The sequence below is a fragment of the Pholis gunnellus genome (assembly GCF_910591455.1).
Source record: "Pholis gunnellus genome assembly, chromosome: 18".
Taxonomy (NCBI): domain Eukaryota; kingdom Metazoa; phylum Chordata; class Actinopteri; order Perciformes; family Pholidae; genus Pholis; species Pholis gunnellus.
In genome coordinates this window covers 3,974,266-3,991,410 of record NC_136545.1, presented here as the reverse complement: position 1 = coordinate 3,991,410, position 17,145 = coordinate 3,974,266, and the positions used below count along the sequence as shown (strand labels likewise).

Genomic DNA, 17,145 nt, shown 5'->3' with positions numbered 1-17,145 from the left:
ATTCAGTTTGACACAAATCGTTGTCCATTGAGTTTAACTCATTGGGCTGATCGGGCTAAGCCGACTAGCATTCTACAGCGCTGCTACAGCTGGTAAGACAACAACCAGCAGTTTGGGTTCTACCGAGAGGATATTGCATACCCAACCTGTACCAAACAGTTCAGGACGAATAAATGTATCCCACCAGCCCTAAGGATTACCGCCTCGTGGTCGTTTGCCTCCGCCAACCAGTCAAGTATCAGTTTCCATATGAAGTCTTGAGTCGTGGCCAAAGACATGAGGTTTTGTGAGGTCAAAGTGACCTTTGACCACCAAATTCTAATCCGTTCATCCTTGAGTCCAAGTTTGTTTCCGGTCCTGAGGTACGGACGGACGGACAACCTGAAAACCTAATGCCTAAAAGGGAAAAAGGTTTTGGTCCTACTCATTTGTGAATTTGATGGAGCGTTGCCTCCGACTGGTAGCACCCTGAAGGACTTAAGAGATTTCATGTAAATGTAACAAGTAAAGCCTGCTCCTTCCTTTGTTTAGCACATTTCTAAACATATCTTCGCCAGACTGGATGACAGGGATTTTGCCTAATACTACCATACTACCTTCTTTGTTACACCCAAAATATTAAACATAACACATTTCTGCAATTCAAATTGTGTTCAATTTGCTGTAGCACCTCCGCTAACCACTTTTTTACTGTGGGAAACCCTTAATATGGGCTTTCATGTGCTGCTACCTAACCCAGAGTGGATCGTGCAGTGTGGCACGCAGCTCGCAGCTCCCCCCACCCCCCCCCCCCCTCTTTCTCTCTGTATAGAGCAGTAGAACCAGTTTGTCCGTACGTAATGATGCGGTGAATAAGCAACATAGCACCTGTGCTGTATTTGCTCCTTGTCTTCGCTCCTCCCCTGTTAATTGAAGCAGAGCCGAACCAGTTCCTCGGTATTTAACAAGAACACCAGTTTAAGATCACACCTCTCTCCACATTAACATTATCTGTTCAGAAGAGACCCAGTTTCAGCAGCCTGTGTGTTTCTTGAAAAGCACCCGTAAAGAAACTGTGTAGAATTACCCATGTCGTGTTCTGCCACTCTCTAATCTGCCTCCCCTTAGTCGAAAAGAAGATCAATTTGCCACCAAATTGCAGGCAAAGTAACGCTGAATTTCCCTCGCAGGATTTTCATTTTCAATGGCGTCTTCGAAATATGGAAGGTAAACTGTGCCTCCACACACACACAACAGATGTGGCGGATTTATTACATAACCGATAAAGTGCAGTTTTTAAATAAAATGAGACGTGTTCCAGTAGCATCACAACATCACTTCGTCCCACGCACATTGCACACGAGACTGATTTATGGCATGTTTTCACTGCATACAGGTAATACCACAGGCTATTTGAGGTTTGGCACAACACAGGTCTTACACACACACACACACACACACACACAGGTGTGCAGGGCTGGGTTAGCAACCTACTCACATTGACCGCCTCCCAAAGACTCGCCTTAGATCTGTCATTTCTCAGACAGACAGAACCGGTGGGGAGACAGGCAGACTAACCCAAAGACAGAGCAGGTAGACGTGATGTCAACCAAACACGCAGAGGAAAAGAGATATTCAAACAGAAGGTCACGTACTGTAGCGTTGCATTAGTGTGGCCGAGAGAGTAATGAACGCACGATTGTACCCACCAGAAGACAGTATCTGCCTTTTGTCCAAAAGCTTAATATGACATTTTATTGAATCTATTTGCTTTGATATTAGGCCGAAAAATCTAAGGCAATGTTAAGTTTAATTAACCGTCGAAGCAAATGATCCTTATGATAATTTCCATAATTCTCCAGCCCTATTGTATACAGGAGAAGAAAGCCTGAAGCCAGACAAATGGTAGAAGGATGGTGCATACATGAAGACTTTCAAACTCTTTCACTTTCTAAACTCTTCACTTCCGTAACTAGAGCATCGACAAAAACAACAACATCCACTCTCCAAGCACTGCAGCTCCTACCCAGCACCCACCCAGCCTGCACCCTCTCGGCCCTCCGACGAGGCTTAATGAGTAATAAGCACTGGGTGACCACAGTCTTGGAGTCAAGCCAACTTTCCCAGATGCCAAATTGAAGCCTGGAGGTACTGCATAATGCAAAACAACACTCATTAAAACTTGGAGGGGGGAAAAAAAAAACAAGGAGCTATAAAATGCAAAAATGCACTAAGACGCATTTCAGGAGATGCTTGGTGGCAGTTCTGAAGTGACTGAGATGAATAATTAGGACTCTCGGGCGTCCATTAGCAGGAGAAATTACAAGATGTGGAAAATGGGCTCCAAAACACATTGATGACCCTAAAATCTAAACCGTTTGGCCTGAACATTATGTTAAGGTGGGGAGCTTTGGAAAGGCTGACGAAATGGGATGAAAGGCTTTCAGTGCAGAAACATAATGAGAAGCATTCAGATGAGATCAGTGAGATAATACGCCAGTTAGCAGAAATAAGTGTATGTTGTTTGGAGAAGACAATTACAGAACTGTGTATAGACCGTGTACCTCATATTATACTGCAAGTATGTGTTGGTTTTTTCGGTATTTAGACCCACTTTTATATTTTATATCAAAATCCCCATAGCCCTCCGTGTTAGAATATCTTGTTAAAATTCCTGTCACACAAACGCATTCCAACATGTGCAAATCTGTAAATCTGGGAACAGATGTAAAGATAATGGAAACCTTGAAATACCCCACACAAAACCAAAGATAAGACTGTGAGCAAGTAGACGATGTAGTGCCCTGTAAGCAGTCCATCTGAATCCCATGAAGTATCATGTGTTCCTGTAGCAAAAGAGGAAGGCCATCCATCAAACACTCTTTCCATTAATAATTTCTACTGTAATTTGCACAAAAAAAGGCAAATAAAAAACTGGTAACTATGCGGAGCAAGCTCGAGGTGAGTGAACTTGGACTAATTGTGACTAATATATTACCTCATTTTTATTTTCTCCTACAGAAAAAAAAACAGCCTGAAATTATAGAATATTTGAAATGACTACATGAGAGTCTATGGAGCACGGCTGGATAGGTGTCGGACCCTGGTCGGAGCTGGACGATGCTACTCTGTGATTGGCCAGTCAACATTAGAGGGGCGGGACTTAGCAAAGGGTCAATTGGTCCCACAATCCTAATTTATGTAGAAAGTTATGAGACATTGACAGTCTTCCATTCCCATGTCTGTACGCTAAGTATGGAGTTAGAGTCAGCAGGAAATTAGTTTAGCATAGCATAAAGACAGGAAGTAAGGTTAAACAAGCAAGAGATGTCTGTTTAAAATGTTTTATGCATTATCAATTACCTAAACAAAGCTACGTGTCAGCAGGTTGTTGTGGCTAATTGGTAAAGAGTTCACGGAGGCCCTAGTGGACTTTTTGCTTTGGATAAGACAGTGGAGTGTCTTTTATTTTTTATTTCTACCACTGGTACTGCAATTCCATAACCAGAAACCTCCCTCTTCATTTTTAGTTTCATTTTCTTTCTGATACCTCCACCAAATCTGTCCACAAACCATTAACCAGGATACTTCCTTGAAACAGTAGAGTCCCGGTGAATCATGGGTATTCTGGGAAGTGGGAATGTCTCAGTGGCTTTAGCATTATGGCCTGAATTCTACAACTCAAATCACCTGCAAGGTGATATAAAGCACCATAAATCTGTAAAGTTCAATGCATTCCAATAGTTATTTCATGTAGACATGCTTCTGCTTCTGATTTTAAAAAGTACATCAAAAACAGATTCTATGTGAGAGTTCGTATTCTCACTGACTTTCGTGCCAGTGTAGTGTTTCAAAACACTCTTTCAGGTCATGATCTGGGCTTTCATTCTCCAGTTAATTCAACCGCAGAAACTAATTTAGAGATGGTTAAAAGGGTTTATTAAACTTTGACTGCGCTGTGATTTGTGAGGAAGATGCTGCGTCTCAGTAACAGATGGGCCCTCCTGAGACTTTGTTCATTCACAGCTACAACCACAAATCCCTGGGATCCATCTCTGCACTGCAGATGGATTGGATGTCATGCTTTCATTTTTTTTTTCTTGTCTGTCTTGCTCAAAAAAGTTTCCCAGTGATGATTATGACACACCATGTGATCCGAACTTACTGTGCACATATTGTCACTTGGCAATCACCCATGGCAATGCCAAACAACCCTACTGTTGGGCACTTGGAACCGAGAGGACCTCTGATGTGTGATAAAGTGCTAATCTTTGAGATCTGCTTCTGTTATTATTTAGTCTCCACTTTTGTTGCCAAGCTGCCCAGAGATCATATGTCAATCAAAACTAGTGGGCGGGGCTGGGCTCTTCTCTCTGAGGGTATTCTGTTGTTGCAGTTTGGGCTTCAGCCGTTGGCACTCTATTATTTGTCTGTTCAGCTATGGAGGATTTCTCTTATCATTGTAACTACTAGAGATGTCACTATAACAGAAATGCAGTAGCCGGTACCAATACCAGTGATATTCCACGATTCTGGAAACCCAATTCAATACAATGGTAGACAAACAATAAATCCTGTGTTCTTCAACACATACTCCATTACTGATTGCTTACTGTTTTTTTGTGAATTTAGTCTTGATCCCTGGTGATCCACCTCAAGTTGTTTGCCCAAAACAAAATTTTACAAGATTACATTTGAACACATGATGATAAAGTTATAATTCCCCTTTGCCCAAAACTCAGTTTTACTAAATAGAGCTTGAACTCATCACAATGTAACTTAATGCAAACTCTGTTAACATTAGCTGTTACCTCTGTTAGTTAGCCAAGCAAGACTGTGCTGCCCACCGGCTGCTAACAGCTAACATCAACTTGCTATCATTTCAAAACTGATATGTTGTTCACAATGTAGCATTATCAGGGAAATGTTGTATTGTCCCTGGGACGACAGGGCGCTGTTGGTCTCAAACCATTATCCCCGGTACCTATGGTACCTGCAGTTCTGTAGAAAAACAATTACCGTCACATATTCAGAACAGGTGAGTGGTCCCAGGCTAATAACACTTGATACACTCACACACACAATGCAAACTTGGGCTGCCAATCCACAAAAGCTGACGATCGTGACAGACCATTGCGAAACCCGTGGTTCTAGATAACAATGTGAAACATGTCCACCGTCTGCAGATTTACAACGTTGTTGACTCACTTCATTATAATTGAATTAAGTGACACATGATACAGACACAAAACACATCACAGAGTTTAACAAGGAGCTGTCATTTACAGGGTAACACACACACACACAAATGGAAATGATCGGAAGTATGTGATGTTATCATTGCAAACTATTTTGCGTATCTGCGACAGCTTGCCATTCCAGCCTCACACCCTCATTCCTGACATACCTGCCATCTCCATCCACCATCCCTCCTTTCCCATGAGTCATTGTTGAGTTGCAGTTTGTGACATTATGACGCACTCAGTAAGAACATTATGAGCTTCTCCTACTGGGCCAGTACTACAATCCAACATGTGCAATGCTAGCACCAGGTCACAGTAGGCTGTATGGGGACACTTTAGTTTTCTGTGATGAGTGATTGAACTCTTACACATCTTACCATTCAGGATGTTGAGTGATACTTGACAAACAATTTACTGCACAGTAACGCTCCCCCCATTGTACTGCTAACAATTTAGCACTCAAGAGTTTAGCATGGAAGGTGATTGTGATTGGAGGTCTTTCAGCATTCACAATACTGACTTATAGCAAGCTCCACACTAACTCTTTAACATACACAGTGTTGCTTTAGATTTACTGTACCATCAATCTTGGAACCCATTGGCTATGGGTCCGACCATAATCAAGCCCCTGGGAGCAAAATTATTTCTGGGTATTTCATTACTGCCAGCAAGCTGATAATCAGAAATGCAAGAAAACAAAATGTCACACTGACTTTGACAATTGTTCCTTTACAGAATAAAACAGTGTATGGATGTGTTGTAACACAGAGCGCAGTGACTAATGGACCGCACAGAGAGGCTTTTTTAGAACATTATGGGAACTTTCTCCTGCTCCACATAAATTTCAATGCGTTAATGATTGATGGGCACCAGATGTCACCTCGGGGTGTTCCTCATACCAGACGACTTGACATTTGTATTATAATAGAAGTGAATGCAGCACATAATAGACAGCTTGTTCAGTAAAACTTTGGAGTGACAAAAGCTAAATACTTGGACTGCTTTATAAAGCCAAGCTCGTGTTCCTCATGTCTTCAAAAATAGACCGAGAAATATGGGCAGAGGAAGTGTAAAAGACACGCCATGTTCACCTTAACAGCCATGCCCCCAATGACCACTGAACCCTACTGGATTTGACCAGTGGCAGAGAAGATTATTTTATTTTTTGATACATTTTATGTCAATTGAAACACTACTGACCTTATTTACATTAAGGTGAGGGTCATAGTTTAAATTTACATATTAATACATTTTTTTGCCCACTGCAGATTTAGATCACACTCATGCATGAAAAGCACCACATTCGCAACAATCGACATTGTGCCATGTTTTTTCCTGCTCTACTCTACCGGGAACTTTACATGTTATTAACGGGATTTATCCTATACTCGCATCTCAACTACATAATTGTCTCAAAAAAAAAAAATGTCAAAGGTGAGAGCTTGCCTCGGTTTTTCGTTCCTCTTTTGTGTATAAGTCCATTAAAGTAGCGATAGACAAGTTAGAAAACTAGCGTTTCTAAGTGTTCTTCTAGTTAGTACCCATTTTGCAAAGACAACCTGATCGCTTTCCATTTTCATTAGAGCCTAAAAACTCCAACAACACAGCCAGTGTTGCCAACTTGGAGACTGCTTTGCCAAATTTTGTGACTTTTCTGACCCTCTTAAAGACTTTATTTCTCAAAATGTATAGACTTATAGATCAATCCATGGCACTTCCGCCAATAGTGTGTGGTCGCTCAATTTCCTCTTCCGCCGAGCGTGGATATATATATAAATAAATATATTTTTTTTTTATAAGAAATGATTCTACATGCAAAACCCCTTTTGAATAAGTGCTTCTCGAAAAAAACTATTGGATATCAGTTTCATTATGATTTTAGAACATGAATTATTTTTTTGTAAAGAAATGTTTGGAAAGGTTTCATTACTGACTTCCACATTCAGCATATCTCATTTTCACAGTAAAGGTATGTCTGTCCGGAACAGAATGAACAGAATGAACAGAATGAACAGAATGAACAGAATGAATGCAAACACACAGACATACTTTACTTCCTTTAAACCATGCTGACAGCTGACAGCTGACAACACCCTGAACAAAAACTCACTACGCAGCAATGGAAGAACACTGCAACATTGTACATGCTTGTCTTACTGTCACTGTGACAAAGTTTAGTTGACCAGCGCACAATTGTGATCCCTTGAACTTACAGTTGCTCTTCTCTCTGGTTAATGGTTTATATTAACAGATGAGACAAAGTATTCATCCTGAACATATCTGACAAATGTTTACTTTCAAGAGAAAATGGTAAAAATGTAGATAGCTCCTTTCGAATACACTCTTTGTACTTTACATGCCAACAGTTTGAAAATTAACAGCAACACATTCACACGCCTTGATGGCACAGCCTTCGGCAGCAATTTGGGGTTCAGCATCTTGCCAAGCAGAATGCAGGAGCCAGAGATCAAACCAACAAACTTCAGATAAGCGGAAGACCCGCTCTACCTCCTGAGCTACAGTTGCCCCTTGAAGTATCATTCTACTTTCATGACATTGCCAAATAGTGAGGTAATGGAGGTTTCGGTGAATGTTTGCACATACTGAGGCACTACAACCCAACACACATACGCACGGGTATCTGCAGAAAGGGACACAGGTTTTGAAAAAACATCATCTATGATCTCATTGCTTATTAGGAGTGCAACAGATCATAACACTCACGATTTTGGATCGTATCATGGATTGGAGTGATGGATCTCTGATTGGATCAGTACAAAAGACAAAAAGGTTATATAATGTGATGATAAGGCTAAAACGCCCATTACTCATTTTCACTGTACAGAAACTGAACGCATCATAAAGCAATTGAATGCAACCACTGTAGGTTAGCCGTTAGCAGTGCTGCCATTGTTGCTAGCTAACGTTGGTCAGTAAAACTTTATTTCACACTATAGTGGTTAAACTGTGTAATTAATCCACGGTTCACATTCTAGCAGAACCGTGATGGGGGATCAGTACAACAGCGATCTGTTACACCACTTCTGCTTATTAAAAGGTGGTAAATTCAGAACACACTTATTGCCTCCACATGCTCTCAACATGGCGACGGCTGAGCTGGTGGCTCGCAGCTAGCTGTGCTAAAGGTGCTAAAAGTGCAAACAACAGCAACAGTGCTGACAGAGCCAACACTGCTTACCTTGGGGTAGTCACCAAGTCTTTATAAATGCATATTTTCATAAAGTATGCTATCAAAAATGTCTTGCTTAAGTAATTGTATTAGTAGTTGTATGAAAAAATAGCGACACTCAGTATGAGAGGAAAATACATGAATCAACTGTCATGCATTGTCACTTAGATTTAAATGTAATGTACATAGTGTTGGAAAGTGGTGCTGGGGGGAAAACCTATAAAATCATAAAATCATTGTACACAAGCAAAAAGTGTGCTGTAAAGGCTAAAAGCACACCGACTTCTTTCCCCAAAGCTGGAGGGTTGGACACAGCTTCCAGGCCAACCATCTTCAACATATACGTCAATTAATTGGTAAGTGCATTAGAACCGTCTGCAGTTTCTGGCATCACCCGAGCAGACACTGAAATCTAATGCCTACTGTTTGCAGATCTTGCAACAATGCAGTTTTTACAAATCCATTCTCTGCATCGATTGGAAAACACCAATAATCCATGCAGAGCAGAATTAGGATGCTACACACTATTTATCAAAATTCAAAAGAGATCATTGGAATTTTATAACTACTTAAAAACAACTCTACAACAAATCCCTCGCCTACAGGGAAACTCCAGAGAGATTCCCCATCAGCCCTCTGGTTCTAGGACTCTGTTCACAATCAGACCCCGTTAGACCAAACCAAATTATAAGAAAACAACAAGAAAACTACTTGACACATTGGAAAGAATCCACCAAAACAAGAGTAAATTGGAATGCCATTTGGCCTTCAACAGAGAATACACAGTGGTGGAACACCTTCCCACTGTAACTGACTCAACACTAGTCTGACTATGTACAGACTCTGCCTAGCCATCAAGAGAGGCTGCCACGCAAAGGAGTCAGGAACATATTATGAACACACAAAAGGACTTTGAAAACACGACCAATTAGGAAAAGCTTCCACAAATACTGGGTGAAATAGAGCAATGTGCAAACACAGCAGCAAGATGTGTGAGCTTTTGTAACAGGAAAAGGAATTCCAAAGGAATACAACCACCATGAAGACTGACCAGTTCTACTGTACTCACTTAGTTATATATTTAACGCATTGTCTACAAATTCTGTTTTGACCTCAAGTTATCTTTACTTATGTGGAAATAGACTATGAAACATATCTTAGTAAGATGTTGTTATTATAAGTTTGTTATACCAACTTTACTTATAATACTATTTGTATTTTTTATATTTTACTACAAAATTGTAATGTTACACAGCTCTGTTCACACATGTCTGTATTCTAGTACATCTTTGCTTTTTGTATGTACATTTACATTGAACTGAATTGAATTAGAATTGAGTAAGAAAGAAAGAGGTGGGTGTGTGCTGGGCAAAACTCAGAGAACACAGTTGGGTTTTCTCGTTGGTCTGGTTGGTTAACTGTCTGGATCAGAGTCAAGGGAAAGAATGTAGTCCCATCAAAACATATTAAAGAGACAGAGAGAGACAGAGAGAGACAGAGACAGAGAGAGACGGAGAGAGACAGAGACAGAAGGTGTGTATCAGTGTGAGAGAGCTGGATGAGGTTAAACGGATACATACTGTTTATATATATAGTCCATCATCATAATATTCTAATTATGTTGAGAAAGTCTCCTCCTGCAGATGAAGATTTTTTGAATTTGAAAGAGTGACAGAAGATTTGTATAGCCAGAGGAATTGAAGTGGTGCGATCAGTGGGAAAGTAAAAGAGTGGAATGAGGAAATACAGGAAACAGAACAAAATAAAAAGATAAGAGGAGAGAGAAAGAGACTATGGTCTTCTGAACTTCACATTGGATGCACTATCTTTAAAGGCACATAATGCTTTTCCCTCAGTGTGTAAGCTCAATGACACATGTCCCATTCCAACCTATTTAAAACAGATACATAACTAGTGCACAGTTAGAACTAATCTATCACTCACTCTATCAAGTTCAAAGAGCAGATGTCAAGAGAGGTGTGGCAGTACATAGACTTCAAGCATCACCACGTGTCAAAAAGACAATTACCAATTACCAACAATTAAAGAATAGGAAACTAAAAGTGAAAAAGAGGAAAGAAATAAGGGGAAAAGAGTCACAATTCAAAACAGACAAGTGAATCGAGATATGCTACACAAGGGGAAAAGTGAGAAAGGAGGGAGATAAAGACAATTAGAACATAAAAAGATGGACATGAAGATAAAGAGGAAGATGAGAAGGGAGAAAGTGAGAGATGCTAGCAGCTGATATGAAGTCTGGGTTTTCAGCATTCCTCGGCCTTGGAAAACACTTAAACATGCATGACTGACTCCTCTGGTTGCCTGCAGAGGTCGGTGAGACATTAGCATCACAGCAATGTTTTACATGCAGAAGAATGCAGGACAACAGTCTGTTAACAACAGTCTGTTAACTTCCCACACGTCCACAAAGTCTACTCAGCTGCTTTCATTTGACAGTCTAATGTACTCTCTCCCTTTAGCTCTGGTTCGGTCTTCACTCATCTCTATTTACAGATTCTATGAATCAGAATCTGTAGACAACGGGACAAGATTTTGGTATCGGAAGCGTTCCAGTTTCCATTGGCTGTCCGAGTGGAATCGACCAATCGCGTTCGAGCGGGCTCCGGTTGCACGCGGGTAAACAGTCCGTGAGGAGAGCGAAAGAGGCCGGAACTCATTGGCTTAAACGTTACCTCAGAACCAAACGGCTATCGTTTGACCATTTTTTAGCTTTTTATTCGTCTCTAAACAATACGGTTGTGGACGTCGTCTCTCGACTCCGACTCCATTCTCAGGTCTGAAGTTGCTAAATGGACTGTAAACAACGTTTAAGTGGAAGTTTTGGCACGGATATCCAGAAATACGGTCCGTTGCCCCCACATGCGAAAAAACGCCATCAGACCGATAGTCGATGGGTTTCGATGTTGGTTCTCCACCAACTCCTGGCGAAAATATTTAGTCCTTTAGTAGCACTGTGCAACTAAAACTATAAGCTAAATGAGGCAAAAAGCTTTCTAGCGAGGTAGTGGAGTGACCACTTCCTCATGAATAAAAAGATTAATGGAGCAATAACTGGGCTGTGTTTTTTTTTTGACCTGTATCAAACAATGCGCCAGAATGCTAACAAACACTTAACAATTACCCGACTTGCTGTTTCGTCCAAACACATTGCAGCTGTACCCTGCCGTGGTTAAAGGTGTTATTGTTATTATTGTCATTAATTAACACGCTCTGACAGCGTGGCTCCATGTGGTGCTGATATAAGTGACATTACCGCCACCCGCCCAGATGAGATAAAGATAAAGTCTCCTTTCTGCAGCCCTCTTATCGGAGCACAGTGCAGAGTACAGAGAGACTCGCCCTTTGACTGAGAGTGGCACTCAAGATATTTCATCATTGTGAAAAATGGAAATTTTAATTGCCACGTTTGGCGCCGTCTGTTTTAGTGAGATGGAGTTTAAAGCTGAAGTAACAACTACATCACCTGAAACAACTAGGTAACAAGTATTATTTGTTGGGTATTTCTCTCTCTTATAGAATGACCATAACATTCCTATAGTGACTTAAAGCACATTTTTGGAACTACACATGTCAAGAAGTATATGGACTCAAGTGAATAGGCTGTGACTGGGGATGGATATTGGCTTTTAATATCCTTTGGGCTCTTCGCAGGCACCTCTTGTCACCAATATCACAGAGCCTCAGTAGATGGGTACCAAAAGGTGTTGTGAGCGGTTTTAATCACCCGCTGTAGAGCCTGCTGTCCTCTGAGCACAGGGACACTGTCATGTTGAAAAGTTGGAAACACGGCATTGTCTTAAATAACACTGTTTGCTGTAGCGATACGACTTTCCTTCACTGGAACTAAAGTGCCCAAAGCATGAACAGAAGTACATCAATGTGGACGGGGGTATCCACACTTTGGGCCGTATAGTATGTTCACACTGACTCCGTTATGTCCTACAGGATCTATGGTGGAGCCCAGTTATACAGCAGAGAATTGGGGGGGCACATTTCAGAAAATTCAGAATTCTGACATTTAGGTAAAAATTCAGACTTTTGTCTCAGAATTGTCATTTTAAACTTAGAACTCAATTACATTTTATTTTTTTAATATATATATATATATTTTTAAAGTGACTTTAAAGCCAGAATTCTGACTTTAATCTCAGAACTCAAATCGTGGTCCTAATCCTCTTCCATACACAATTGTGCTCTTCTAGTGACATGACATGTTTGTTACTGTGGTCAAAACAAACTTGTAGGACATATTTTAGGTATAAACAGTATGCCTCTGTTACCTAATGGCTTTACAGTCATCAAAGTTAGACAGTGGAACTGTAAAGTACTTTTCTGTGATTGAACTGTCTCTAAGAACTTCCCAGCCAGACTAAAGCTGCTCCTCCACCACAGCCAGCTTAACTCCAGCACCAGGAAGGAAACGTTCCGTGAACTCACAGAAAGTAAGTAAACGATGGCGGCAGCTCTGCACCGAAAGCGACGCAGCAGCGTCCATGTCTAAAGCATCAGACTCTTACCTTGTTCGGTGATCCCTCCGCGCTGCTCTGCTGCCGACTGACAGCCTGCACTTTCCTGCCCCGAAAGGAGTTTACCTTGTGGGTGGGTCCGGGGCTACACCTGGGCGTGTAGTAAGGGCGCGACGCCGCTGACGCACGCACGCAGAGTAGCTGTCGATTTACCTGGCCGCGCGCTCAGAGCAGATGAGCGGGGAGGGAAGAGCGGAGGGAAACGGGATGTCTGGCGGGGAGCCAAGGAGAAACTTAATGAGTTATGTGAACCTCCCTCACAACATTTTTCGGAGATGGAGTGCACCAGTCTCCCACCAAAATGCAACTATTATAACTCATTCAGGAATGCCCTCGTCCCTTGAGGCGTTTTGGTTTCCGGTTCTCCTCTCTGACGTCACTGATGATTCTTTATTGAAGGTCTGAACTGGAACTGAACATCTATCATTATCTGTCTCTCTCTCTCTCTCTCTGTCTGTCTGTCTGTCTGTCTGTCAGTCAGTCTTTCCATCTATCAATAAATTCCAAAATAAGAAACAAAAGTTGTTTCTTTTGCATGTAGGCTGTATTGAATTTGCATGCAAATGTGGAGCTAGACGGGTGCGTGGAGCGTCACAGTTGGAGCAGATGTATTTGATGCATTGGTGTGAGAATGTGTTACCCAGTTTAGAGAAAGCAGACAGGAGTACCGGTGCAAAGCAATGTCCTGCTGTGGCCCGAGGCAGCAGCAGAACCCCTTACAATAATCTGTATCAGTTTAGGTTTACGCTATGTTTAGAATATGTCTTGCTGTCAGACAGTAGTTATCCATGCTCTCTTCAAAGCCACAGACAAAAACAGTAATATTACCTTCTCAGAACACAAAAGTTGCTGTTCTACCGCTGCCTCTATCGCTAAGCTTTAGTTTTATTTATAGGTGTCTGTTTCTCCAAACTGGAGACGTGCCGACCGCCGTCTACTGTAAGCAGTACACTGACTATGTACAAGTACCTCATACAACCCCAAAACACCCAAACTGTCCCTTAAAGGTGAAAACACAGTAACAACACATTTTTGAGTATTGGGGTCATTTAAAGACAGGCTAGTTGTGATACCTGAAAACATAAAAACCTAAACTTTGATCACGCCCTTAATCACAGTGAGGGAAGTCTGTCCCAGAGACCAGACTGTGTGTGTGTCCCCCCCCCCCCCCCCTAGCAGACAGACAGCCCTGACAGCTAACAGTGGAGGTTTGGAGTCTCCCGTTTAGAGGACTGCTGTTGCTAAAACAGCCACTGGTTGCCATAGGTGTCAGACTGAGCGCAGTGCTGCTTTGTGTTGGGCAACACTGACAACCACGCCTGACATTCCTCTGTGCTGGAGCTGAGAACACACCCATTCAGCTGGTTGCACTGAGGACACACACACACACACACATATGTACACATGCAATTATATGCCATTAATATCTCATTCACATCTTTTGTTGAGGACAAGCCTGTTTATGAAAAGACTATTGAATACGTTTGAGTGTGATTAAGTTCTTCTTTCTGCCAGAGAGTCTCTGTGTCAGGTTGCAAGAAGGTCAGACTTCAGGAAGTTGTCTTCATCTGAGCTGGTAAAGGTGCAGCACGTGGCACTTTATCATGTTGCTTGATCGCTGTGGATTGTAACAGAAGCAGTGACACTGTCAGTGTTGAGAAGGTTCTACGGACATTGCAATATACATGTGTATATCTAATATATAAGATAAGATAAGATAAGATAATCCTTTATTAGTAGAAATGTACAGGATCACAGCAGCAACGTGGACACTGCAAACAAGGTACATGGTAAAAAAGAAACAAAAGCAGCAAGTGTTATAAATAAGTAATAAACAGTAAATAATAACTAAGTAAAAATATAAATACATATATATACAGTATATATATATTAATTAAATATATATCTATATAATTTTTTTAATCAAACTTCATTGCATTTTAAAGCTAAATTCACTCCGTACAATATTTTACTAAGTTTCTTCATCATTTGTTGAGTTCGTATTTTCGTATAGTTTGTATTAATGAACTGAGTTTAAAGAAGCGGAGTAAAGACGTAATAGTGCAGTAGAAGTAGGAAGTAGCACAAAAATGACCTCAAAGTTCATCTCCACCACTACAAATAAGGCAATACAAATGTGATGCTGTTTATTCTAACACCTCCTCACCCAGGAATGTGATGTCCTGCCAGAATGTCCTGGAGCTTTGTGTGACAAAGTCAAGTGGAGCAAAGCATTCCCTCTGCTACTGTCAGCATTCTATTTCTCAGCGCAGATGATTACGATAACAATGTTCGTGGTTTCGTTTACTTGTCGTGAGTCGTCTCATGAGGGAATTTTTTTGAATCTTTTTGAATTTTTTGAATATTTTCCAGAATCTGTTCCGCATTACAAAATACGTTGTCGTTGGAATCACTGTGCCTTGTAGTCTGACCTGCCCTCGTGTCGTCATTACAAAGTCATGTTTGAATCCACTGCACTTTATTTTAAACTGTAGATTGAGAATTGAGATTGAAGTGCGTCAGGCTGAATTTTGGTAATTGTCTTTAAAATGGCAAAACAAACAAACATGGGAGTCAAACGGAGGTATAAATACTTCACTGTGTTGTCAAAAAGGGAAAGCTGCGTGCTGAAGAGTTCTTTTCATCCTCATGTGAAGGTGAGTCACCCGGCGGGGGGATGAACATGTGTTGTGTCATCCCAGTGGGTCAGGGTGTGACTGCAGCTCAAAGGGAACATGCTGCAGCATGGGAGCGTCCCGCCAACACAACCTTTACACACACACTGATAACTCACGCTGCTGCAACAACTTACGCAACAAGACGTCTCTGGGGATGTTTCTCCGTCAGCATTAATCTCACAAATATTTCTTTGCTTCATATATTTATTAGACTTACTTTTGTACAATTTGTATTTTTCTCGTTTTGTAAGCTCAGTTGCTTTTCTCTGTGTAAAAACCTCTTGTTTACACGTTCTCACGTTGTTATCTGTGCCTTTGTTTACGAGTGACGATCAGTTTTGTAGAAGACAATTTTATATCTTTAAATTGTATGAACTGTTATATTTTATATTGCCTATGTATTCATGACAACTATTTTTCATTCAGTGACAAACCTTTTGGTGTGTGAAGAGAGCACAGACCTGAGAGGCTTAGCCCAACCCACACCTTTATTTAACTGTTGTTTCCTGTAACCCTGTGTGTATATATCCCGACCAGAACTCTCTCTGTATATATACTGTATCCCGACCAGAACTCTCTCTGTGTATATATCCCGACCAGAACTCTCTCTGTGTATATATCCAGACCAGAACTCTCTCTGTATATATACTGTATCCAGACCAGAACTCTCTCTGTGTATATATCCAGACCAGAACTCTCTCTGTGTATATATCCAGACCAGAACTCTCTCTGTGTATATATCCCGACCAGAACTCTCTCTGTGTATATATCCAGACCAGAACTCTCTCTGTGTATATATCCAGACCAGAACTCTCTCTGTATATATATCCAGACCAGAACTCTCTCTGTGTATATATCCAGACCAGAACTCTCTCTGTGTATATATCCCGACCAGAACTCTCTCTGTGTATATATCTAGACCAGAACTCTCTCTGTATATATACTGTATCCCGACCAGAACTCTCTCTGTGTATATATTCAGACCAGAACTCTCTCTGTATATATACTGTATCCCGACCAGAACTCTCTCTGTGTATATATCCTGACCAGAACTCTCTCTGTGTATATATCCAGACCAGAACTCTCTCTGTATATATACTGTATCCAGACCAGAACTCTCTCTGTGTATATATCCAGACCAGAACTCTCTCTGTGTATATATCCAGACCAGAACTCTCTCTGTGTATATATCCCGACCAGAACTCTCTCTGTGTATATATCCAGACCAGAACTCTCTCTGTGTATATATCCAGACCAGAACTCTCTCTGTATATATATCCAGACCAGAACTCTCTCTGTATATATATCCAGACCAGAACTCTCTCTGTGTATATTTCCAGACCAGAACTCTCTCTGTATATATATCCAGACCAGAACTCTCTCTGTATATATATCCCGACCAGAACTCTCTCTGTATATATATCCCGACCAGAACTCTCTCTGTGTATATATCTAGACCAGAACTCTCTCTGTGTATATATCCAGACCAGAACTCTCTCTGTATATAT

The 17,145-nt window shown here is 41.1% G+C and overlaps 1 protein-coding gene across 1 annotated transcript in view; it reads right to left on the bottom strand.

Moving 5' to 3' along the window:
* LOC306710619 (uncharacterized protein) overlaps positions 1-17,145 on the bottom strand; it is a gene marked incomplete at its 5' end in the record, with an annotated part of 71,886 nt that overhangs the window by 40,653 nt on the left and 14,088 nt on the right. The window contains 2 exons of the mRNA XM_079179261.1: positions 12,951-13,005; positions 13,113-13,170. Of these exons, the coding sequence (XP_079035387.1) occupies positions 12,951-13,005; positions 13,113-13,170 (113 nt within the window). The remainder of the gene's footprint in view (positions 1-12,950; positions 13,006-13,112; positions 13,171-17,145) is intronic.